Source organism: Taeniopygia guttata, chromosome 2 (assembly GCF_048771995.1).
Source record: "Taeniopygia guttata chromosome 2, bTaeGut7.mat, whole genome shotgun sequence".
NCBI classification, from domain to species: domain Eukaryota; kingdom Metazoa; phylum Chordata; class Aves; order Passeriformes; family Estrildidae; genus Taeniopygia; species Taeniopygia guttata.
Window position 1 is genome coordinate 66,351,525 of NC_133026.1, and position 26,970 is coordinate 66,378,494.

Consider the following 26,970-nt stretch of genomic DNA (forward strand, 5'->3'; position numbering starts at 1 on the left):
CAGTATGTGAGGACAAACTTGAAAAAGTGGCTTTGGTAAAGCAGCAGAAAGGCATGGCAACCACGGGAGAGCCAGTTGTGCTGCAGTGAAATTGAAAAGTTTTGAACTCCTCCAGAAGAAGCCTGTCTCAAACTCCATAGGATCCCACAAAATCAGAGGTTGGCTTAGGGGCTGAAGTTGTGCAGGATCCCAGCTACTGTTCTAAGGTAACCACCAAGGCTAGGAAACAGTTCCAGGGTCAGGTCTTGACCACATGCAAGAACACTCAATTCTCCATTCCCCACCTTTGGGATCATGGCAGAGAATGACAATGAATTTTACTCTGCTCTTCCTAGTTTTTTTCATCAAGAATTTCTTGCTTGGACAGTCTATTTGAGAGCAGACAAGTACTGAAGGGGATAACCCAGTCCAAAAATTAACCCAGGATTACAACTTGTCTGTTTTGACTTCCATAGCCAGTCTCCTGTAGAAGGAATGTGTGAGCATAGCACTTTTCAGATATGCAAAAAGTTGCATAGTCCAAAGTAGTTCAGAGTAAAAGACACAGTGAGAGGGTAGGCAGAACTACAAGAGGGGGAACACAACAGGTCTGTTTATGTCAGTCAATGTGATGCATTGTGGGCTGCTTCACACCAGGCAATGTTTTAGAAGTACCTGAGAGTGGAAATTGCAGGTGTGTTCAGGACTACAAACCATGCTTAGGAGCCACAGGTTTTGTAGACGTCATCTATGTATCTCTGGGCCTTCATCCTATGCTGTTGTTTTCACATGCTGAAGTGGATCAAAGTGTCTGGGCAGAGACCTCTGCATAAGAGAGTTTCCTCTGAGGTCCTGTTTCTTCAGTGACTTCAGGTGTGCAGAGTCTCCTGAGTAAGAGAAGAGCAACTTTGATGTGCTCTCTTGCTGCAGAAATCAAGCTACTCCCTCAGTTTCACACTCAGCTGATGTTATTAAAGCTCGTGGACTTAGGGGGAGTCATTTTCCACTAAGGAGCACCAGACACTGTAAAAACAGGAAAGGATTTTGCAAGTCTGAGAACAAAAGATTACGTATGTTATCACTGTGCAAAGCTAACTTTAAACTCATAGCCAGTTCCTGAAAACAGATAAGTTCACCCATGTATATGTAATAATTGCATTACTGGGATTCTTTTCATTTGTATATCAGCCAGCTGGAATAGCTTTAGTACTTTGAAAATAATAAGTAATTTGCCATTTGTATCTGGTTGTCAAGCATATCGCTGATGCAGGATTAATTCACACTGAGATACTCTTTCCTCTACAAATTGTTTTTTCCACATCTTTGATCTGTTGGCTGTACTTGAGCAACCCTCCATGTAGCTCTTCTTTAAGCAATACCTGATTTAGGGCGTATATTTCAGTCATGATACTGTGCCATGTCTGATGATTTCATTCAAATCTAAGGACAAGCTTTAGACTCTAAATCAAGATTAAAGATATTCAGATGTAAGATTAAAAAAGGTTACACTGTCAGTACAGAAAGATGCCATGCTTTAGTGTTAGACAAAAGGTAAAAGCCAAAATTTTATCTTACATTTTACTTTTTTTGCAATCGTAAGTCTTCATGGGTAATTAAAATGCTGTTTTTTAAATCTTGCTAATATACCTTGAAAAGTACATAGCAGACTAAAGACAGTAGGATTTCAGGATGTTCAGCATATTACAATAGGCATCTCATTTCATGAAGAATGTGTAGTTGTCTCTCCAAAAAGCAAACATTACTGGGTTTGTCATGCATACTTTTCTCATAGTTACAGCCAAATTTAGTCTGAATTAATCCATTGAATTAAGGAATGTATTGCTGGACACAGTCACTGCCTTTCATTCAAGAAGCAGATGCTCTACATAACATTTACACTCTTTCATGAAACTAGGTAACTGAGAGAACATTAATCCTTATCCCAAACATGTGTAAACACGTGTGTTTAAAAATAAAAAAAAGGGAGACAGAGCCAACACAGAATACATAGCATTTCTATCCAGATAGCTAAGTCAAAAAATGTGCAGCTTAAATACTGGCTGTATTGTTTTTTGATTTTTGCTGCCTAGGGAAGTAAACAGCTTTGTATAGAATGGCCTCAGCAGTTAGAAAGGAGGCTGTGCTACAAACACTTGGCCCGAGCCTTTAGCTTTAATTCATGTTGCCACCTTTTAGCCACCTCAGTTGATTTCTCAAAGCCATGGGTCAGGTTTCAGTCTAGTATGATGTGACTGCACTACCATAATAGCTCTCTGGTCTCCAAAAATCCTCCAACAAAACCAAGGAAGTCAAGACCTTGGTATTTATAATAATTCTAAAATAAACAGGAGATCATCTTTACTCGTTCTAGAGAAGCTTTAAATGGCAGAAACATAATTCTGAGTACTTATCAGCTGATGTATTTTCAGACTTGTTAATTGTTGTATACTAGCACCAAAATGAGACCTTTTTATATTTTCAGTATTGTTTTCTAAAGTGGTTTGTTAACCCTATGAGGGGAAAATGTGCACTGATTTGACTGATGTACATCTTCACTCAGTATATTGAGCAGTAATATGACTAATCAGTGGTGCCCAAAAATATAAAAGCATATTCTGAAATCCTGAGTTTCATTTTTAGAAGTAATTTAAAAGGTTAGTAAAATCACGTTCTGCATATTTGCCTGCTGGTTTTTAGTTTTACAGGTCACATTTCAGTTATATTTTCAGGCTTCCATTTGTAACCATAGGGGCTGAACACTTTGCTTTATAAAGCTCTAATTGTGATGTCCATGGAGTCATTGCCTCCAGGTACCAGAGTGCTGTGCCTAACAAGTTCAGAGATAAAAATCATGCAGGTTGACACTATAGAGAATAATCTAAATCCTTTCTTCTGCTCTTTATTATTTCTAATGTGAAGTGGTATTTGATAGGAAAGTAAATGCCAGCTGCTGTCACAGAAATTTTGCTCAGATAGAGGAGATATTATTAGTAACTATAAAAACAGGCTTTCTAAATGGAACCTGATATAGCCCAGTATCAAGACCTTACATGAAGCAAATATAAAAACTATTCTCTTCCTTACATAAAATGTAGTTATTTGTATGTAAAATAGGGACATGTCCCTGTGCTTTAGCTTGTGTCCCTTATAGCATAAAAGTTTGTGTAGGGAAAGATAATAATTCTTGTTAATAATATTAAAGTATTACATACAGTATGTATTAATATTCTTTAGTTCCTGCTGTCTACTATCATTCCTGACTGCCCAGATTCAACCAATTTAGACCACGGTTCATAATGATCATTCCAGGGTAGAGCAAAAGATCAATACAGATATTTGACTTAAATTATATGTTACCCCAGAGGTGCTGCCACCATCACTGATAGGGTCAGCCTTGGCCAGCAGTGGATCCAGCTTGGAAGTGGTTCCATCAGACATGGGGAAAACTTCTGGCAGCTTCTGACAGAAGTCACCCATGTGGACTCCCTGTTATCAAAACCTTTCCACATAAACCCAGTGCATGTATATATAGAAGATCTGAGTCCAGGTTCCTCATTTGAAAACAATTTAATGGAGATGGATTTCATTTTAAATTCTGCAGGTTATTTATGTCTCTTTTTTTGCTATTCTTCTTTCTTCCGACTATGAACAGATGGGGAACTTTCCATACCAAATGAAGAAGGAGCTTTGGAGAATGGGCAGCCTCTGGGCTCTGGGCTGAGCTCCAGCCAGGTGTCCCTACCAGCCCTAGCAGAACTGGAGTCAGTCCCAGCATCTGTGGAATCCTGCTCGTATGAGGTGCTCCCAACCACAGAGATCATGGATGGGACAGGTAACTTCTTGTTTATGTTATGGTGTAGATCCTCTAAGCTGTTTGAAACCAGTTTTTTACTTCTAGTATTTGATGTTTAGCCCTGAGAAATCTTGGGCTAAATGAAGGTCTTCTGGTGTAGAAGGAAGTGACAGTGTAGAGATTGTCACTGAATGCTCCATGAGAAAGTTTGATCAACCTGATGTAGAAGTAACCTCTACTTCTAAGCAAGTAACCTCTCTCAGAGTGAGACAAAACCCCTGCACTTTGTGAACATGTAAAAGTAGGTTTCCAGCTCTCTGTCTACATCTCAGATGTACTAATGAGCTCTAGAGCAGAAAGCTTGCAATGGTTTTGAACCCTGAGGTGCAACACTGTGCCCTCTATGTGCCATGTGGTGCTATGTAGTGTTCACACCACATATCTGTCAGTAACTGGTACAGTCAGCTGCCCTACCCTGGGTAAGGCTGGCTGCTCTTCTTCCCCAGCCTGTGCAGAGAGACTGCAATGCTCTGCATCTAGGTTAGCTGCTCTTTCTGCATCAGGTTGTGCTGCTGAGAGTTGTGGACAAAGGTCAAGTGAGGAAAAGGGAGCAGTAGAAGTTGTCATCCATGATCTTGCGCAGCTATGCAGCCTTTTCGAAAGAGAGTAGGCCCCGTGAGGTGCTTGTTACTTTTAACAGGGTAAGTTTACAGCTGCTAACATATCTGGTCCTAGGCAAGCCGTGGTGGCAGACCATCAGAGACATGACATTATAAAACCTGATTTGTGTTCCAGATGTGGAAGTACATCCCAGCCTGACATGGGGGAGCTGGCTTCTGTCAGAAGTAATGGAAAATTTGGCTGTTGTGTGTTACTCTTTCTCTTTTACTTTATTTCTTCTTTCCTCTTTTCTACGTTATACAATGTTTGAGTGAAATCTATGAGTCATTCCTAATCTGCATTGCTGTGCTGCTTTTCTTGTGTGACTTCGGCTGTATCTGCTGCTGCTTTGCTCGTAACGTTGTTGCGTCTATGATGTGGTTGTGTCCTCCAGTGTCTGAAGAGAGCCCCACATCCAATGAATCCGGCGTCCTCCTGTCCCAAGATCCTACAGCTAAGCCAGTCCTGCTACTTCCCCCCAAAAAATCTGCTGCTTTCCCTGGAGACCATGAGGACACCCCAGTGAAACAGTTGTCCCTCCTCAAACAGCCCCCTGCCCTGCCTCCTAAACCTATTGCCAGGATTGCCAGCCACTTAACTGGTAAGTAGGTATTCCTGGACCCTCAGCCCCACCGTTTCCCTTATAGGAAAAGCCTCCTTTGTAGCAAGGTCTCAGTGTTCTTCCTCTTTCTGTAATGCTGTTTGCACTTGTTGTGTGTGCTGGTGATGTATGTGCTGTACCTAGGGCAGGGATCATGAAATCTTCAGACTGCACCTTCATCAAGGTTGCTCCAGGGGCACTTCCCCTCTCAGCTGTAATTACCTAAGACTGCTGTGGCATTTCCTAACCCTCCTCATTCATCAAGATTTACCATCACCACTGAAATTGCAGGATGTGCTTTGATAGGAAAGGAAGTATCAGGAAAATACTAGGATATCTTTAAATGCCCTTAATGAGGAAAGGCATGAGAGTTGAGGGGAAAGGGAGAGTTTTGATTTCTCCTTTTGCCATTTGTTGCTTGTCCCCTCAACTGCCATATGGGCAGGTCCCCCTCCACACACCTTGTATCTTTCCATATGTTTGTCTTTTACTTACCCCCCGATCCTTACACAGGTAGTTCTGTTCCATGACTTCTTGCCATTTTGCTTCAGTACTTACATTCTCTGCTAAACTGTTCCCCCTTTCCACCCCTGCTCTGACTAATCCCCTCCCACTGGTGAGTACAGCTCCAATTCCCAATGACCAGGATTTTGATGTCCTATGCTTTATGCTGCAGTTTAGCTCTCACTGCATGGACGGCAGCAACAATAAACAACACAGGCTCTGTTTTGTGTTCCACATGTTTTCACAAGTATCCAAACTCTTTGGGATTCAAAGTTCTAGGTGGATGTGGAAGGAGGGTGGGTGTGTCTTCTCCTCCCACTCTCTCATTTTGACTGCTGAAGCAAAGGATGGCTATATTAATGCTGACCAAAATAGATTCCCTAAACACTTGCCTGCACCTTTTGAGCAGTCTGCTTATAATTGCAGCTGCTGCACAGCAGGCAGCACCTCAAAATCCTGTGCTGAATATGAGATGTGGTTCATCTTTGTAATGGGGCAGCTACCAGTCTTCCGCCTGGGTTGATCTTGTGTTAATCCTGCCCTGATATTTTCAGAGTTGATGTGAGAAATGCTCTGCCCACATTTATGTATTGTAGATTTCTTTTTTCCAGACGGTTAATATCCATTTTATTCAGATCTATTATCTATATCAGGAAAGAGCTCATTAGGAAAGAACATGTTCTGGTTTTCTCTCATCTCTACGTAGTCTCTTCATGTTTCTGTTTGGATGACCACACTTTTTTGTCCTGTTTTGTACATTTTATGTGAAATCTCTTTACTTTCTTACCTGTTTAAATCTGCACATAATGGTTAATGTTTTGCCCTTTGCTACAAACTGAATGGGCAGTCTTGCAGCCTGCAAGGCCAGGTAGCAGTATTCATGGCTTCACCTAAGGACAAAACCAGCTTCCTATGATCTCCCATAAAACTCTGTCCCAATTATAGGAAATTGTTCAGAAATGAGGCCAACATGGAAGAAATAAAAGTATAGGAATAGCATAGGAGAAAGACTCAGGTCCTTGATTCATAAGCCATTCTTTTGTAAGAGATAACAGAAGAATCAAAGGATGAGGGCTTCTGGAGTAGTTTTGTTTTTTCTGCATGAAGTAGAAACAGGTTCAAGTTATCAGCATAAGTGAGTTGCTTGATGGTGATGATTTTCTAATGAAAGTGGAACAGAACTGTGACTACTCTTACTTTGTGGTGGCCTTCAGTGATGTCTCCTCTAGTCCTATATAAAGTCTTGTATGTGAATCTACATAGACTCTTGTACATACATATACATGCACCTTCAGGGTAAAGGAACATTGACTGAAATTTAGTCATACAGCCATAATTTATTTGACAATATTCCTGCTGGAACTGAAACCCTCTTATACATTCCTTATAAATAAAAGTATTCAGCTTGTTCTTAAGGGTCCATTTACTTTGGTGGTCCAAAGGATATAAGTGTTGCTCAGTGCCTTGCGTTCTCCAGTGGTAATTATATTAGACATGTACAATCTTTGGAAATGAGCAATCAATCCTAATGAAGCATTCTCCTCAGTGAGAAGCAGAATTAATGCTATTCTTTTTATAATTACTCCAGAGACATCCTCACTTGTGAGTGAGAAAACAAGCAAAATCTGAATTCTGGCATTCAAAATGAAAACTTTTCATTTTTTGCTGCATACACATTTTTCTACTGAAGAATTTTTGAGAAGGTTGAAGGGAAAATTAAGACATACCAGGCATGGCTAGTGGACGGTGACAGAGGTTTAATGGTCTGGTAGCTCTGTTCAAGAGACTATGAGAGAAGATGTGATCCTGTGAAGGGTTCAGGTACACATGTGAAAAGGCAGAAGCAACTTAACTTCTGTCTACGTATATATATCTATAAGTAGATAGATAGATAGATAGATGTATATGTGTACATAAGTGTATCTATTTAATAGAAACATGTTTTCTACAAACATATTTTAAAAATCACTACTGACATGGTCAGAGGCAAAAAAAAAGGAAAAATATTTTAAATACAAACTTTGAGGGATAAAAGTCAGACCACCTCTTGCTGTGAAAATATTCCAAAGTTCTTCAAAAAGTTATGCAGACTGACTTGTAGGGCTAGACAAAGAACTTATTACAGGTTTTAGAAATGGAAAGGAAACATTCCTTTCCTCTGAAAGCATTTTGAACCATCTCAAATATCCATCTGCCTGTGCCAAGACAAAGATTGGCCTTTCAATTGATAAGAAATGCACATAAAAGAGCATACCTAAATAAACATGTAAGAGTACATTTAATTTTGTGGAGAATGAAAAGAGAAAAAAAATCCATTTTAAAGGTGGAAGGAAGAGAGAATTGCCTCTAGCAAATATAAATCACACATCCTTAGCATGCTTCTTCTCAAGGCTGAGGCTCTGTAGGGATGGGACAGTATAGAAACAGGGCCAGGGCCAAGAGCAGACTGCAGGGCAGCCACTGGGAGTGGTACCAAGCCACTACAGAAGATGCTCCATGCTTTTCCTCACCATGTCCTGTGGTCTTGATGGTGCTACCTCCACAGGGAACATCCTTGTCACAGCACAGGGGGTGGAAGTGCTTGTGTAGCCCTAGAAGACAAGCAACTCTCGGAGAAAAACATGAGCCTTAACTGTTTTGTTACTGCTGTTTCACTGCTCTGCATGTCCTGTTGGCCAGTCACCTCCTGGTGAGCATTCTTCTCATTTTCAAACATGATTAGCATTAGACTGATTAGTATTAGACAATGTTCATAAGATAGAATTTCTTTCATTGTTTTATTTCTCTGATATTCATGTGCACAACCCAGGCATTTAGGATACTTCTAGCCTCCTTCACCGAAAATTTGGGAAGAGTTGAAATAATCAGCTGGGACCAAATTTAATTTGGGTTCTGGTGTTCAAGTCCCCAACTTATCAGAAAATCTTTAATGGTCAAGTGACAGGAAGACTAAGCATGTCTGATTTGATAGACTCCAGTGTTGTAAAGTTCCCTTTTATCTTGATTGATTAAGCTGTCAATTTTCACCAGCGTAATGTTTTCTGAAATTAATTAGATATTTTCCAACTGAACCACCAGTAACCCATAAAGCTCCTAAAACACCACAGAATAAAATATGTGCCATTAAGATGGGATCTCAGGAGCACCTGAGTCTGTTTGAGCCAAAATTTAGCCTAATATTAGAAGAGGGTGTAGCTTTGGTTATATCTAGCCACTTATCTATTCTATTTAATAGTTGTGTCTGTGTAGAGTCAGAACTAATTTATTATTAGAGGCAAACATTTAACAGGGTAGGAAATTTTAAAAGTCCTCAAAAGTTGCTTCTGACACTGCAGACAAGACAAGAATGAGGTTTGAGAACATGAATGCCTGGGGTCCTAGTGCCTTGCCACGACACAGCTGGCTATTAGTGACCCTTGTAAAAGCTTTTGCAGCTACGATTTATCCAATAAATACTCTGGAGTATTTTTGAATGCAGTAGTCACATATGTATCAGAAGACTCCTGTGTAGATGAGCTCAAGACATAATCCAGAAGCTTCCTCCACAGTGATGTTACCTCCAGCTGCCTGCTCTGGCAGGATACATTCATGAAGGGAGGTTACATTCACATGGAGAAAATGGACAGTTCTCTCACTGTGTGTCAAGGGAGAAGCAGCAGAGAAAAAGAAGTTCTTCTTCACCAGGTTCTCATGGAAACTGGACCTTGGTGCCGTTTCTCTCTCTATAATTCCTCTCTGTGCTTCTTCCTGGAGAGGAGTACCTATCACATACAGGCATCAGGAAATCTCATCTTTGAAACCCTTTTCAAGGCCCTGCACAGGAATTCCTGCAGAGCTATACTTTTCAACCTTTAGGGCTAATCATCCCCTGCTTTTGTTCTCCAAATTCAACCTGAATCTTGAATCCATATGTGGTACAGAAGAACAGGAAAGAATTTTTGCCTCAATTCTTCCCCAAAAGACCTGACTGCAGATATTGCTGTAGTCAGCAGGAGATGCATGGCAAACCTTTGAGAACAGTTTTTGACTTGTCAAAAACTCATTGAAACAAGAAAAGAGACTCTTACCACTTAGGCACAAGTGATTATAGGAGAGAAGACCTGAAAAAGCAAAACCTACTTGTCCAAATGGTAAATATCAGGCACATCATCCCATGGAGCTCCCTCAAAGGCCACACTGGTTTTTGCCCTGTTTGTTGGTTTTGGGGAGTTTTTTGCACATTATTTTACAGAACTAATTATTTGGAAGGCATTTAAAGAGTATCTCATTAACTTTATGACAAGTGTATTACTTGTAGTTGTATATAGTACAGCAAAGGTCACAGTATAAGTAATTCAGGTGAGGAAAAAACCTCAGCAGGTCTCTAATCCAACCTCCTGCTCAAAGCAGAGCCAAGTATGGTATCAGACCAGGTTGCTCAGGCCTTTGACTAGCTGGGTCTTGAAAACTTCAGAGAATACCAGCTGTACAACCTGTCCTAACTGCCTCTTCTCATGGCAGTGAAGACACTTTCCTTATAATCCAGTCTTGAACGTCTTCGCTTTTGTCCACTGTCTTTCGTCCTCCCACCACACACGACTGAAGAGTATAACCTTATTGATAACTTGTAGGTACTGGGAGGCTGCTCTTAAGTGTTCCCCCTACAAGCTGAACACACTTCAGGTGCCCTAGCCCTCAGCCACTGCAGTGACCCTGTGCTTGAGTCATTCTGGTTTTTTGATATCTTCTCTGGTGGATACTAAACTTGCACAGTAGTCTAGATACAGTCTAAGGACTGGTGAATAGAAGGGGATCCTTCTATCAATAGAAGAATGCTTAGATCTCCTGGCTGTATTTCTTCTTGTACCACCCAGGAGTCTGTTGTCCTTTCTTGCTGTCAGGGTACAGTGGTGGCTTATATTTGGCAAGGAGTCAAGAAAGAGCATTTCTGCCACTGGCAGTATGGCAAACACAGCCAGCTCTGCCACAAGCCCAGGATCCCCAGGCATGTCCTCTTTCTCCATGCAGTAGTTGAGCTGGGGCAGAATTTGAAGATTTTAATAAGCCTTTCTACAACCCCTGCTTCAGCAACCTTTGCTTCCATACATCCAGAAGTTCCTAGCATCCCATCTGCAGCAGCTGTGTCTTCAATGTATGCTGACCAATTCTCCAGCCATGTTCAGTGACTAAGAAGTATCAGACTTGGTGTATATGGCGCACAGCTCCAGTGTACCAATAACACTTCAGAAGCACCATATAGTAACAAATCTGTGCAACAAATAAACGTATATTTATCTCATGAAAGCCCCAAAAGAAATACAGTAACTATGGATGTTAGCAAAATGATCTGCATGTAAAGGGGAAGGGATGGCCTGCTTGTCAAAGATCTGATGTGTAGCAAATATTGTGGCATCCATGACTGTCTTTTAAGCAATTGATTGTTATCAGGAGTAGAGAGGTTGATGTCTTTTTCATCAACTCTAATATCAAAGTTATTACACAGCACGGAGTGGTCACAACCCCACTGGGAACCAACATCTCGCAAAATTGCTCATTATTCTCTAGAGCATGAAAAACCTCAGCCAGAAGAGATTAATCAGACTTGCTCACCTGGCTCCACACAGTTTTCTTCTTTTCAGTTACGAGTGCTTTGTGCAATGATTTAATACTCTGGTAGTGTTTCACTGAGAAGACACTTATCATAGATTCCTTGTTCTTATTTCCCTTGACCAGCTTCTTACTCATCTACAGATGCCCATGTCTGATGTATATTCCATGTGGGAGACCATAATTGTTACTACCCCTGGTTCATAAATCATGTACATTGTGAAATTAAAACAGAGGAAAGAACTATAAAACTCGGTCACCTCACTCTTACATGCAGGAAGAAGTTGTTCTGTCCTTTAGTGTAGATGATGGTAGCACAGTCTCCAACAGTGTGCCCAGAGCACATGGATTTGGGCAAGGCCCCATTTGTTCAGTGTAGTCACTGATCAGACCACACATTAAAACTTGCTGTACCAGGGTCTCCATTACTGGTGTCAGTGAAGATAACAGTTACATTTCCCAGCAAATGGATTGAACTCTCTTCCCATTGTAGTCATTCTCCTTTTAACCTTTTTATTTAAACAAAGTAGAATTCTCCTGAAGGTGAAGAGCAGATAAGTAGACTAAATGTGTCTAATCCATTTCCAAGAGTCTATTTTGGTATTAGGATCATATTCAGACAAGCTCAAGAACCTGGGTGTAACACAGTCACCCTGAATGAGGACATTAAAAATAATGGCCAAAATGTTTGGCAGATGTCCAGTGGACTCTCCCAGCACTGGCACCATTGAAAACATGTTGATGTGAAGCATTTGTTGAAATTTAAGTGGAAACTGAAGGTCTATGGACCTTTGTTGTGCAGAGTCAAACCAGAGTGTGTATGTCTGATTCATGATGGAAAGAATATGTGGCTACTCAGGATAATTAGGCCAGACTTCTTCTCTTGTGCAATTCCAGAGCTGCAGTGCCTGCACCACAACTCTACTGCATGAACACTTGCAGGAGAAAATAAATTCTCTCTGTATTTAGAAGAAAGAAGGAAGGATTCCTGTTTGCATTATACATGAACTACATTGCTCTGATCTTCAGGATCACAAAAAGCAGAACAATTATACTTGCAGTGATTCTTTTGTTAAAAGACAGAGATGTTTGAAGTTGGGATCTCTTTGAATTCACCATTAAGAATGGCTGTCACAGTGTGATGGGGCATCCAGGCACAGGCACTGTCAAATGAAGTCTTCAATTGACATGGTTGCTCAGGCCATGAGCCTGAGAAAAGGAAAAGAAAACCAACCTGTATTTGTCAAAATGGAGTGCAGATCTTAATGTAGTCTTTGTAATTCAAAACAAGCTCTAGAAGTAAAATTGCCTGAAGCATAAATGTGTGAAAAAAACACTTTTTTTTACTACAAATCCCATAGGAGCTTTATTCTCAGGGCTCTATACAATTTAATCTTTACTCTTTCTTTTATTTACCTTTAATTGAAGAGTATGTTCTTTTATGCAGGATACACAGAGGAAATGTATGCAAATAACATGTTTGTAAGAAAAACAAGGTGACTGTAAGACCTTTGTGTGCTTGAATAGAAAATCCCAAATGTGGTTGGTTTTGTTTCTTTTTTCTTTTACTGCTTTGGCAAACCCGTCAGTTAAATTTCAGCCTTGGTAGAGCCATCAGAAGAATGGCTCTTTTTTTGCATGGAAGAGACAACATGTTAAGTGGATTTAATGTTATATTGAAAGGCAAAATACTTGGATTCTACTCTCTATTGCTCTTCCACTCTGCGGTGCGGAAAGGGCACTTTTTCTCCATGCCCCTAAATGGTGGTGTAACCCCAGCCAGCAGCCAAGTCCCACTCAGCCACTCACTCCCCCACCAGTGGGATTGGGAAGAGAATCAGAAGGGTAAAAGTGAGAAAATGAATGAGTTGAGATAAAGAGTTCAATTGGGAAAGCAAAAGCCATGCACACAAGCAAAGTGAAACAAAGAATTTGTTCATTTGCTTCCCATGAGCAGGCAGGTGTTCACCCATCTCCAGGAGGACAGGGCCCCATCACCTGTAATGGCTACTTGGGAAGACAAACACCATCACTCCAAACATCCCCCCCTTCCTCCTTCTTCTCCCCAGCTTTACATGCTGAGCATGGTGCCATATGGTCTGGAATATCCCTTTGGTCACTTGGGATCACCTGTCCTGGCTTCCCATGCATCACAGGTTTTCTCAATAGTGTTGCAGTTCAAAAGGCAGAAAAGGCCTTGGCTCTGTGCACAAATACAAAACAGCCCCATACCAGACCATGAAGAAAATTAACTACCCCAGCCAAAACCAGCACATTTGCACTCCCTTGGACCCCTCTGTTGTTAGCCTATAAACACTCTGAAGAGGGGGAAGGCTTGCACTGTCAGTGTGTTGTTCCTAGCATAGCAAAACCACTAATATGAAGTGGATTCTGTGGAAGATGTGACTGGCACTAAAATAACTCAAGAGACATATCTGAACTTGGCTCATGGTCTTTTTTCACCTTGCAATTTGTAATCATTTGCCAGAAGTGTTACTGCTTGCTAGTTCTGATATCACCCTTTTGTACCCTGGCTATTATATAGGGATAGAAGAACAGGCAATATTCTGAACAGGCCAGGAAAAAGTAACTAGTTTGTATAGTCAGGAAAAAAGTACTATAGAAATCTGATAGCACTCAGAATAGTGATGACCTTTGGAAAGCAGCATCTAACTCCCAAGCTTCTTCAGGTCAAAAGAAGATTCTGACCCTCAATTCCCTTACTATGCTGTAGCAAGAGGAGTGGACAGAAGCAGCAAGAGACCAAATCTCATGCAAGCCTCACCCACAGAGTTACATTGAAGAGACAAATATGTGCAGTATTTCAGGCTGGAAAGGGCCTGGCCATCCCCCTAGAGACAAACTCAGAGTTGTTGCTTACAGTGTATATATTTTCTCTCTCTTTCACTCTTAGTATGGTTTGTGACCATTTCCCTCATCTGTCTTGGCAACTACTAGCCCTCATGTTATTTCTTTCCCATCTAAAAATATTTCACAGTGCAACTCCAAAAATCTGCATTCTGCAGTTGTTCTGGAAGAGAGGTTTGCTTGTAGATCTCTCACTGGTTTCTCATTGAAGTCAGCGAAGTAATTTCCTGGCTGATCAACTATGGGTTTCAGTGAATATTTTAGGTAGAGTTAAAAAGGTAAAATTCAGTGCTTGAGTCCAGAGAAAAATGCCTGTCACTTCTGTAAAAAATACATTAGTCCTAACAATCTAGTGCCCTTTAACTTTCCTCCTCGTGTACCCTCCATTTTTCCAAACATGTCCTGTTTAGTATTCAAACCTTATTTCTTTTCTCTTTTGCCCTATAATGTAATTTTTTACACGAGATGTTTTGCATATTACAAAGCTGTAAGAAGTGTGACTTGTAGTAATTGTACTCCAGTGGCTGAGGTGGATCAGGAATCCCTGAGCTTTTGCTCTGGCAGTGATGGTGGTGAGTCATCCTGTAACTTCAGACACTGAATTGCTCTCATCCTAATTGCCTTCCCCCACCCCCCCACCCCCGTTTGCATTCCTGTTGAGTGGAAGAAGTTGCACCTACCTCACAGGGCTATGTTGGAGGATTAAGGCTTTAAAGTGTGCCACAAGCCTTGTTAAGAATTGCTTAATGTGTTTATTAAGGGGCATGCACAGCCCTGGGATGTTTTCTTGTGGGACTCAGGAGTGCTGCAAAACAACAGTGTTTTTTCTGGAGACCATGCTGAGCATACAGTAGGTGTTGTCTGTCACAACAGGGAAGGTGTGCACTCTCCCATGTTAAGTAGCAGCATCAGTACCTGCTCACCCAGGCAGATACTCTCATCTCCTTCTTACTGATATGAAAATTAACACCAGTGCTCTCTTTCTTTCTTTTAGATCCTGGCGCTCCTGTGAAACTGCCTTGTATGCCAGTTAAACTGTCACCTCCACTACCTCCAAAGAAAGTCATGATTTGCATGCCTTTAGGGGGGCCAGACCTCTCTCTCTCATCCTATTCCACACAGAAGAGCTCCCAGCAGCCTTTGACCCAGCAGCATCACACTGTCCTGCCATCCCAGTTAGCAGCTCACCAGCACCAGCTCCAGTACGGCAGCCACAGCCAGCACATTCCTTCTGGGTCCAGCACGTTGCCCATTCACCCTTCAGGGTGCCGGATGATCGAGGAACTGAACAAAACGCTAGCCATGACCATGCACAGGCTAGAAAGGTAATGGATCAACTTTTAGCATGGTGTGCACTGTTTCCTACTAACCTCAGCATCGATCTCGCCGCTTGAGTTATGTTCATAGGACTTGAATGAGGTGTCTCCTCTGGGGTCTAACAACTTCAGGGCAGAGTTATTTCTGGAGAAACAGAGGCAGAGGAAGAGCCAGAATTGTTTGATAGAAGTTTGTGGCAGAAAGGAAATAAAGACCAAATTTCCTGAATCCCATTGTCCTGTTTAAGGAAGTAGATAATACAGCCAGTGGAGATTTTAATGAGACATGCCTGGCTTGCAGTATGTTCTGCTGAGGTATAACTGCAGAGCTCCAGTTGTGTGGAGGATTGCTAAATGCAAGGGGAGGAAGATTCATAAAAGAGCAATTAGAATCCAATGTGCCACTCCAGCAGGGCATCTGATTAATATTACCAATTAGCTCGAAACAATCTATGTGGACTTCCTACAAGTCACTTAGAAGGGTTTTAATACGGTATTTAGATTGTTTAAATTAATTTAAATTAAATTATGTGTTTGATCTTAAAATAAATATTTAACTCATTCCATAGCAACTACCTTTTTAGCCATTTGGCAAGAGGTAGAACATTTGATCAGAAATGCCTTACCCACCTTGGGGCTGTTTTTTGTTATTGTCACTTATGAGTATCTCTGAGTGTTTCTCCAAGTAATCTGAATAAGTGAAGCATGTTATATAAATGCAAGCTGCCCTCATCGACTGCAACATCAGCAAGATTTGGAAAATTTATTTCACCTTGCAGAGGAAAACTGAAAAAGTCCCAGAACAGGGAAGATGGATGAAAAATTACATGTTTTATTTAGTACCAAGGACAGCTTTGTAGCCAGCTTTTTCTAGGAGCATCAGATCATCCTGTTATACAGGAAGGCAAAATATTTGGTCTAACAGACAAAATGCTTAATGATTTACTCCAGTATTGCTGTCTGATAATACTACCTTCATTATATTCCACCATTGGAAACAACTGGATTATTGATGGCAGTTTCTCCTTACTGCCTGAAAAGATTCAGGAGACCAGAGGCTGTCTCATACTGCCAGCTTATTTTAGTACCAGAATAGTGACACATCTGTGACTACATCTTGGGGCTAATGTTTCTACAGCATGGAGGAATTCTCAGCTGGGGAAAACTACTAGGGCTATGAAGGAGATTCTTATTCCTATCAGTGAAAGAGCTGTGGAGGTAGGATAGAAAGAGCATCCACATTGTTCCCTACTGCCCTATCCAGTGACTACCCATTTACCTCTCACATTGCCAGCATGGCTGGTCTGGTGCTTCTACACCATCCCAAAATTCAATGCACCAGGCACAGTGCATAGCTCTTGTCTCCCAGAGGCTCCTTTGGGGCTGCACTGCCCATGCCATCCCCAGCTTAGGTTGGATGTCTTAATGTCTGGCTCGCACTGTGTGCAGAAGGCCCTTTGTTATCCTGAGTTCAGTGACGTCTCTCAGAATAGGACTTCATTGTGGCATCTGTTGCCCCACAGCAATGAATGCTCCAGTTTCTAGTCATCCATCATGTTTATGTCTACAAATATGTTTAATTGATTTAAAGAAGGTGATGGGGTTTGCGTTTAACTATTAATTTGAAGCTGAAGCTGTGCTGCTTGTTAAAAACTGAATAAGCAAGCATTCATATCCCAATGTGAAACAATTGTTTCCTTTGCAATTAATAAGAAGAAAATAATAAAAGATTATGTACTGATATTTCACATTTAAAATGAATATGAAACCTAGTTCATGATATTGCAGAGAGATATTTAATAGCCAATTTTATGTTGATTAACTGTTAGTTAAGTCATGGATTAATGTGTTGAGTACTTTGTTTACACTCCTTGTCAAAGCAAATCAATAACTTCTGTATTCACAAGGGAGAAAATAGGTCATGATCATTTCCTCTGCAACAGCAATTGTTATTTTTGTAGTATATCGAGGTATATACAGTTCTGTGGAGCTGATCTTGCTCCTAAATTCTTCATTTGTTTTTTTCAAGCCACATTGTGATCTAGATAAATTTGCCGAGTTTGCTTGAAGATTTGTGCAGATTTTTAAAATATATTTATTTGACTTGTGAGACAATTATTTGCACTAAATGCCACTGTTTTCTACTATTTTTGACAGTACTTACTTTCCCTTATTGTAAAAATCTGCATTAAATTATACTGCAGCATTTGTCATTGCACACTTCAGCCCAAAACTCTTGAGGGCCTGTTAACACAACAAAGATCGTAGATCTCCTTCCTCTGCTTGGAGCTTGGTAGTGTGCTCACATCTGTAGCCTGCATAGGATGTGGAGAGACATCCTGCACTTTGCTGTTCCTTGCAAGTCAGCAAAGTACTGGGCCACTATTGTTGGGCCAACAATCCTGAGGAGATTTGAGAGCCTGGTAAGTGTCTGAGGCAGCTTCTGGTGAATACTACGGGTTTTTTCCTTCTGTTCTCAGACATTATCTCAAAAGTATCCTAAAACTTTACAGAATAATTGCCATGGTGCTGCAGTAATAATGCTGCCAAATCTGGTAATTTGGGCGAATATTTAGAAAAGTGTTTTGTTTTTAATAAGAGATGATCATATAGACAAGCACAGATCAGGTTTCAGCTCTGAATTTTTTCTTTTCCTTGGGGAATTTTTCCTTTTCTTCCTTTGGTCCTGGTGCAGTGGAAGCTCCTCAAGGTCATTTAAATTTGATGAGTTAGTCTGTATCAAATTCACATTTTGGCCAGTAAACTTTTCTTAGACCTTACAACTCTCCTGTTCACCAGGTGTCTGAGTGCTGACATGAACAAAAAATGAAAGGCTAAAACCTTCCCTTCCTCTAGCAATCTGGACCTTTTGCTTACACAGATAAGATCTCTGAAATTCAGATAGTCTAACAACATCTGAAGAACGATAGTTGAAATCAGTGCTTTGCCAATGAGCCACAGGCTTGCCAGAGAAAAATGAGCTTTCCCTCTGTACAGACCTGGAAGCCGGATTTTTCTTTGACCTTGAGAAAGTTACTGAGTCTCTCTATTCTCCCCTCTGCAGGAGTGATTGCATGTAATTGCCCCACCTAGATCTAGTGCATATTAATAATTTAATGTCTTAAGGTACATTAAAAGGCATGCAATAGCTATTCAAGTCCCAGTTTTTCTTATGACTTTAAATGCAAGTTAATTCCTGGATTTTTTTATTCAATTTTATTACAGACATTATAGAACATTAAGTTCATTTGCGCACTAAACGCTTTTGATTGCAAACATTTTCTGGTACTCATAATGTCTATTCATAACCTATTCTCAGAAGGGCAATCTGCCCCTTGTCATAGTATGACTATTATGACATGTCATTTGTGCTGCCAATTTGCCTCAATTTTCCCTGATAAATTACCAGTTTTATGGTAGATAAGGTTGAAACAGAGAAATATGTCATTTCCATGTAACCTTTTTTCTGCAACCTCTGTTGCTAGTTTGTGTCTTACTGCAAATGACTTTCCACTTCAGTCCAAAGGGTGAAAGGGTGTTTGTCAAGCATAAGTAAAACTCTAGATTTAGACATATTTTTTTTAGGAGTTGGTGAAAATCTGTTAAGCCCTGCCACCAAAATACGCAGATTTCATCCTCCTAATTGAAATGAATTTGAGAAGAAAGATGTGCATCACAAACAGTGGCTAAGGAAGCTTTAGAGACTCTCTTGTGACACCAAAATGTGTCTTTAATTTTAACTTAGTGAGGCAGTTTCTTCATCTGAAACAGTCTGATTTTCTGCCTTGCCTGTATAATTCTCAGCCTGTCTGGAAAGGTGACAATTAATTTCATTTACTCTGTGGGATCATGTACAGGAGCAGGCACAGATTAATCCAGGCCTCAGTTTGTTCAGTGTACATACTAAAGAGCTGTTAAGTGGCAATATCTCACTCCAGGCTAGAATTGCCTCTGTGGCAGAGCAGTGAAAAATCACTGTGTCCAGAAAGACTGTATGTGAGACCAGTTCCTCTGGGACACCCAACTCAGCTGCAGATTGTAGATTTATGAAATGAAATGCATTAGACATTACCACCAGTGTCTTGTAAATCTTACGCAACATATTTGAGTCAGAAAACATTTATCTTCTATAAAACTTGTCAACAGAATTGCATCTTGTCTAAACTTAAGTGTTGCCTAAGGATAGAAACACTTAATATTTATAGGCCTGCCTTCTCTCTGTTTCGCACACACATTCCTGTAGTAGAAACGTATATAAGGTGGTTTGAAGTTTTTTCAGATCTTTTTGTTTTAGGTGTTAAGTACAGAAAAGCGTGCTGTGAATCTGAAAACATTCTGATAAAAATGTAATCCTCTATTCCAAAATCAAAGGGCCTGGCATGACAGACAAAAAGTGTGCAGGTTTTTCCCACTAGATTTTAGAGGAAGTATTTAACTTTTTTTCCTTTTCTTTTTCTTTATTTTGTCTGTACCATGAGTCACTCATATGCTTAAATTGTGATTTTTCATTGAAATATTTTATCACTAGAACATTGTAAGGTATAGTGGTGTCACTTTTTTTCTGTTTTGGTCATGTACAGGTGATGCAGCAGTAATTGCAAGTTCTTGTACTAGAGAGCTATGAATTGTTCAGATCCATGCATTAAGATCTTCTTAATAAAACAAGTACTTGCTTAGCTGTAGCTTTTTTCTCTAATTTTGTTGCAAAACACGTAACTGGTTTAAAATGGGCTTTTTGAAACAATAGTGTGCTTTTTGGTAAATAATGCTAAAAAATGTTGTGGTGTATGACCTGACCATGTGGGAGTTTTGCTAATGACCCAGAATCATTTATACACAATGAACATATCCAGTGACCTTGATTTGTATTTTTAAATATACTGCACTACTGCATGTATTTCATAAGCACTTTGCTCAGACAGCTGACTTAGTCAAATTGCTGTGGAAAGGGCTGATTTTAATCAAGAACAACACAAAACACTAGGAAAAATGAGGGGCTGAAAATAGAAAGTAGTATTATCAAGAAAGTGGATGATTCAGAAAACTTACAATGAGATGAGAAGCTGCCTATTTCTAGATCACTAGCTCAAATAAAAACCCTCTGTGGTAACTTGTAAATCCTGTTGCCATCCTATATCTGCTTGATAACCTAAATTGATGGATCACCTTAATATCTGATACCCATAAGAGGACACACCCATAAGGATGCATCCATAAGCTACATCCATCCTTCACAGAACAGGGAAGCACCAAATAGTCCTGGATGCTAAACTACTTCTTGCTCCTTTCATTTGTACGTACTCTTTGTGTACGTATGTATGTGTAAATGAATGATCCAGTGGGCTCAATTGGAAGGTTTTGGGTATTTATTTAGCAAAGTGAACAGAATTTCACAATATTATGGTTTTTTCTCATAAATTTGATTCCAGACTTTTCCTTTCCTCTTTAAAAGACTTACTCAAAAATTAGCTTACAGAGAAAACAGATTTAATGAAGTTCATAATATAAAACTTCAGAAAGCATTTCAGCAAATGAAAAGTTAGTTCAAAGTTTTTAAAGACTGTAGTGTGTTGATGTCTCATTATGAGAATTCAGCTGATGAGAAGTCCAATACTAAAATTTGCAAGCCAGTTCTTCATTAATCTTTCTTTCTTTTTGATACAAAACATGGGCATTGAGTTTCTCTCTTCAAGGCATCTAGTAAAGCTCTAGTAAAGCTCTGCATCTCATTATTGATTAGCCTGCAATAATACATGTTGGAATTTAAAAAATTATTTCTTTGAAGCTGAAGATGACGATAACAGCATGGTATGGTTTGTTCACAGGATCTGAAGACTTTCCTTCTTTTTAATCCCTAAGCATATTTGGAGTAGCATTATATCCCTATAACTACATTCTTAAAAGACTCCCTGGAATGTTATCTGGCAGCCATTTTAGAGTCAACTCTAACTTTTGGGTTAGAAGAAAGCAAAATGTTCCAAGTTGAAGATAGTAGATTCAGTAGATTTCTGTAGAAAATCTTTTAAAGCTAATACATTTTATTCAGGATGCAGAACACCTCTGGTATTCAGGCTAAAATATTCAAGGGAATTGAGGGCTCTCAGTACTTGTCAGATACAAGTTTGTGTGCCTCAAAGTCAGCTTGGCCAGCACGTCTGCTTTCACACCTGTGTTATTTTGAAAAGTAAATTGGAGTTTGACATAGAGAGGGTGTCCCACAGGGAAACACTGCCCATTTTTCACAGAGCTGTTGCATCAGCCAGGACTTCAGAGAGAGGGCAGTTTTTGCTGTCTCACAAATAATCCTGAGCTGCCACCATTTTTGCCTGCCAGTCTCTCATTCTGATTTCATACTGGGAAAGCAACATAAACTATTTAGATAAAAACTAGTTGGGAAACATGGTTCTGTTCCTGACTTTTCCTTTCACTTTTTGTTTGACTTTGATCTTTATCTCTTCATGTTCCCAAGGGCTTTGAATTCAACACATAGACAGGGCTAGATGGTAAGAGTCCTCACTACAGGTCTTAATCTCATAAGATGCTGAAAATAATCAATCACACCTGTGACAAAAGAAATATAATGTTAGCACCAATTCTGATAGATCTTCAGCACCTAGGGCAGGACAAGGGATATCATCATGGCCACCCCCCAATATATAACTGTGCCATTAGCAAACAAACCTCTCAGGTTTTAGCTTCTTCCCTGGTTACTCTCACCTCCTCCCAAAGTTTCTTTTCTCCAAGCCCAGTTTCACATGCTCACTCCCCTGCACGTCAAAGAGTTGTGTGCTTGCCATCCCTCAAGTCACTCATTACTAGTGCAAGCCACTAGTGTTCCCTCTGCCTTTCTACAATTATCCCCTACAGTCCATCCTTACTTCCTCCCAGTCTTACTCCACCTGTTGCACTCAGGTGAGACATTTTCTCCTTGCTGCCTGCACACCAGCATAAAAGTCACACAGACACCAGGCTGAAGGCGTGCTTACCACTGAGTAGCTGGTGCTTACCACTCTGAGTAGCAGGTCACTAAAAATTTGCAACAGATCTTTAGTGTTTTGTCCTGGCTGACAGTATTTCTGCTTGCATGCTGTCCTACCTCTCCCTAATAAATGTTGTACTCTAAATCTAATAAGTACTCAGTTAAAACCCATTAGATGTCTTGCTGGTCTTGAAAATCTTTCTGTTCTCATTTCTTCTCAAGAAGGGATGAAAGACCACTGGTTTCCTGTATACAGTGAGAGAAGCAACTCTGTCTTTCATAGAGCTGTTTCCTTTAGTTTATTTATTTGCTTTTCTTTCCCAACAGCTCTGGTTTACACACAAGTGACAGTGTTACAAAAACAGGACCTGGGGGCCTTCCAGACATGAGACAAGTGCCAACTGTTGTGATCGAATGCGATGACAATAAAGAAAATGTGCCTCATGAAACTGACTATGAAGATTCTTCCTGCCTTTATCCAAGGCAGGAAGAGGAAGAAGAGGAAGATGAAGAGGAGGATAACTCATTATTTACAAGTAACTTTCATTCCATTTTTCCTTTCTCACTTATTTAAATTTTACCCCTAACTCTCAATACACAAAGGAAACACAAGACCTGTGTGTTTTCTTTCTTGGCTGTGGCTTTTGCATCTCTCAGAGCTTGACTACATAGGGGTGCTAATTCAAAATAACAGTCTGAATTTATAATTATTTTGTTAATATTCATGAATACTTGTCTCAGTAGTGCTCAGACTAAATTCAAATGACAGGTTTGGGCTTATATTAGTTCAGTTACAAATTGGCTTTTGGATTCACTTTCCCAAATGCCCATAGTGAAGAGAAGCCCTGCCTTTGTCTTAAGTCAAGATCATCTCAATAGTTACTTCAGGAGGATGAAATAAGTGCCACATGTAGAGAATCAGAGCTTTTATGTATAGCCAATATTACATCATTTTGGAATCATAAATGGGCACATGCTTTGAAAGGGGTCACAATCAGAGGATTTGGCTCAGATAAGAAGAGGTTAATTGATAAACATATGTCCTGGTTTAGGGCAATTTTGGGAGAAAAACCTGTAAAGGGGTTTCCTCTAGAAAAATTCAAGTGGCCCCTCCCCCAGCAAACTCTATGCTTCTTCTCTCCCCCCTTCGCTCTCAGAACAAGTCTTAAAGGTGCAAAATTTATTATCCGGCATAAACAGAACAGATAATTGGGGATACAAGCATCATGTAGCCAACCCAGACACCATATCGCAATTACAGACTGGGAAAGGACCTGTGGCCTTCCTGAACTCTGTAAGAAAACCCAATTCCTGCCTCAGTGTGGTATCATAGGACTGTCCCATGAAGAAAAGATACAGCACTTTATGTATGACAACTGCTTGTCATCCTAGACATTGAAGTTCCAGGCCCTTACCTTTCTTTTCTTCTGAAAACTGGAAGCAGTACAATCAAACAACATCCCTTTTAAAACACACAAAAAGAAGATTCTAAAACAGGCATATTTCATCTCCTCAGCACCCCACCTTACCCTGCAAGTGAAATTAAGCAGTGTTTGCTCTTATACTAAAAACAGAACAGAACTGCACTGTCTCACACTCTCCTGACAAACTCTCATGTGTTTGTGTCTCTCTGTGTCTGTCTTCCTTGCTCAAACTGCTTTGGACACAAGCCTAAGAAAGCAAATTTGAGCCATAAAACACCACTGATTTTTAGTGTCTTTGCCACTGCCACTGCCCTGGAAGCAGTTAGTTAATGTGCATAGAGATTTGTGCTGCTTCTGATTCCTTCTAGTGCTGTCTTGGATGTCTTGATATTACATTACAAGAGACATTCAGATACCCCTTTCTTTTCACATGCTATAGCTCTGCTGCCTGCCCGGATTCTGAGGTTGAATTTTTCATTCCATTATGTGGAAATACTGTGCTAGAGAAAGCTACAGATGCTACTAGCAATTCTGAAACAAGCTCTTCTTCTTCATTCCCTTCTATAGAGCAATATATTAATTTCTATTTCCTGTATACCTACCAATTTCAGCTTTTTCTTATTGATAGGAATTGAGGTTAACTGAGCATATGAAGTTAATGACATCCCTTTTCCCACAGTCCATACCAGTGTAAAGGAGAGCCTGCTATCCTCTCCTGGCTAGTACTTCTTTGCCAGGTGCATGCTGTAATGAAATGATGACACCTCTTTTGGCAGAGCCTCTCCTCTCTCCCACAGGCCCCCTGGCAAGGAAACTCTGTAGAAAGGACTCTTTAGCAATCAAACTAAGCAACAGGCCTTCCAAGCGAGAGCTGGAGGAAAAGAACATCCTCCCCATGCAGACTGATGAAGAGAGGCTTGAACTTAGGCAGCAGATTGGGACAAAGCTAACAAGGTAAGAGACAAACATTTTTTTAACTCTTGCTTTTGGAAATATATGGTGGGATGTGGTTTTTTTCTTTAGTCTTTAAACATTTGAGATCGTTTTGGTTACAATGTTCAAGAGGAAAAGCCATGGAGAGGGAAAAAATTGCTCTATTCCTTATTTCTGGTCCAATAAAGCTTCCCATGCAACTCCCATTTCATTTTCCTGGCATATTCTATGGGAACTTTGATTAAGGATCAGCATGAGCTACATGAATTTGCTTCTTTTTGGCACATCATTGGAAAATGTTCAGCTTTGATAACATTTCAGACTCTTGCTGTAGGTGCCATGTTATAAGCTGTTGGTTTGGCCAAAGGTCACAGGTATAATTTTCTCTTCTGACTGCATCACCTGTGAGTAGCTGAGACTTTTCCTGATGCAAAATAGTTTAAGTCCTTCAGTACTTGCCTTCATTGGGTCAACTTGGACAGATTTACTCTGTCTAGACACTTTCTTCTTCATAACAGTGTGACTCACCAGCTGTTCAGGTTTTCTGTATTGCATGGGGTATAAAGGGGTGACCATTAAATGTGGAGGATTTCTGACAAGAATTACTAAACTGAGGTCAGACAGAACTGTCTAAGAACCTTCTATGCATGCCATGATTTCTGTAATCAATTGAATCCTCTTACATTGTCAACTTAGTGTACACAGAGCTGGTGAATGCTCTTACTTGCTCTCCAGTGAGAAAACCACAAAGAGATGACCAGCCAGTTGTTGGGAATTTTCTTGCACTTTTTTATTTTGGGGGTGGATGGATAAGGGGGAAACACTGCTACCATGTTGTGGAGACAGGAAGAATAGGAGCTCCTGGTAAATACCACTTTCAGCATTTTATTTACTTTTCTTTTATGGCCTTGTTTATCATTTCCTTGGGATAAACTAACCGCACCTTTCCAAACTGTTTTTGAAAGTTTTGTGCTGGATCATGCTCAGCCTACTCTAAATCTGTCTAATTTTTCAGTATTCTTGTTGAGGGGCTTCAGCAAACATACCCAAAATACATAGGGTGTTGCTGCACTGTTGCTGGTACTGTGATTTTTTCAATTCAGTCTTTATTCAGCTTTATTCTAACCTTGTTAGACTATAGGTGCACTGGAGCTGTGGGTCCCAAAGAACAGCACAGGACAGCAAGGTCCCAGTGCTTATATTATTAAATTTGAACCCTTTTGAAGCAGCTGAAGAATTTTTGTCTCTCACTGCTTGACCTTGAATGACATTGAACAGGATTTCTACTGTGTTGCCCATTTCCCTAAATTACTTATGTCCTTCTGAAGTTTTCCAGCTATGGCTGATGAAGGAAAGTAGTATCATTTACAAATATTGATTCTGCACAGCTCACTGTGCACCAGATCTTTTTCATTATAAGTATTTTATTTTTCACCTATCCAAAACCTGTTTTTTTCCTTGCTAAACAGTATTTTTTCAGCAAATGCCTTTTTAAAAAGGAAAACTATTTTTGGCCGTATACAAAGCCCCATATTCTTATAGTGTTGTTTTTTTGTTTTCCCAATTGTATCTCTGCTAATCTGAGTTTAATAGTTTGAGCTATGATGCCTGATCTTGTCTTCTAATATAGCTAGGACTTAGGGGCAATCACTAATAGTTCAAATAACTAAAACTGTTTATGTATGAGTTCAAAAAATAGCTGAGTTGAATGAAGGTGCTGTTTCATTCCTGCTTTATATCAGTGTAACATCACTGAAAATGGTAGAATTTCACAAGCCTTAACTGGAATGATATAGTTGCCAGTCTGACCTTTTAATTACTACTATTTACAACTTAGTATCTCATTCTTTTGAGCAGTTGAAAACAAGAAAGAAATATTAGGAGAAAACAATTTTGCTTATATCTATTACGTAAGAAGCCACAGGCATTTCAGCAGCAAAAAAAAAAAAAGTGCCTGTCTTACCAGTGCTCTGTATCTAGATGTGATATATCCATGTGTACAAACTGATGAATATTAGATTAAAATAGAATATTTCAATTTGGACAGTATTTCCTTACTGTTCAGACTTTATTACGGAATTCATCCTTTGCTGTTGCTTGGTAATTGTCACACAGTGATGCAAATGCTAAGCAAAATTAAAGTGGGGAAGCATTTATAATCCTTGGAGAAGATGCTAGATGCAGACTATAATTGCAGCTGGCAATTTTGGATTTCAGAGGAATTTGTACTGCTCCACCAATGGTCCCCTAGGGTTTAAAATATCCAGCCAATCAAATCACATATGCTACTTACAGAAGTAAAAAAAGCAGAATAAAAACTTCAGCAT

The 26,970-nt window shown here is 40.0% G+C and overlaps 1 protein-coding gene across 17 annotated transcripts in view; it reads left to right on the forward strand.

Annotated features, from left to right (window-relative positions):
- Window positions 1–26,970, forward strand: part of PHACTR1 (phosphatase and actin regulator 1) — a 298,139-nt gene that overhangs the window by 226,849 nt on the left and 44,320 nt on the right. For 9 of the 17 annotated variants that reach the window (XM_030267041.4, XM_030267044.4, XM_072924129.1 and 6 more), the window contains 4 exons: window positions 3,632–3,811; window positions 14,986–15,316; window positions 22,614–22,822; window positions 24,508–24,664. In XM_030267041.4, the coding sequence (XP_030122901.1) occupies window positions 3,632–3,811; window positions 14,986–15,316; window positions 22,614–22,822; window positions 24,508–24,664 (877 nt within the window). Of the gene's footprint in view, window positions 1–3,631; window positions 3,812–4,826; window positions 5,034–14,985; window positions 15,317–22,613; window positions 22,823–24,507; window positions 24,665–26,970 lie in introns of all 17 variants that reach the window. The other 8 variants (XM_030267037.4, XM_030267035.4, XM_012571768.5 and 5 more) reach the window with 1 other exon arrangement.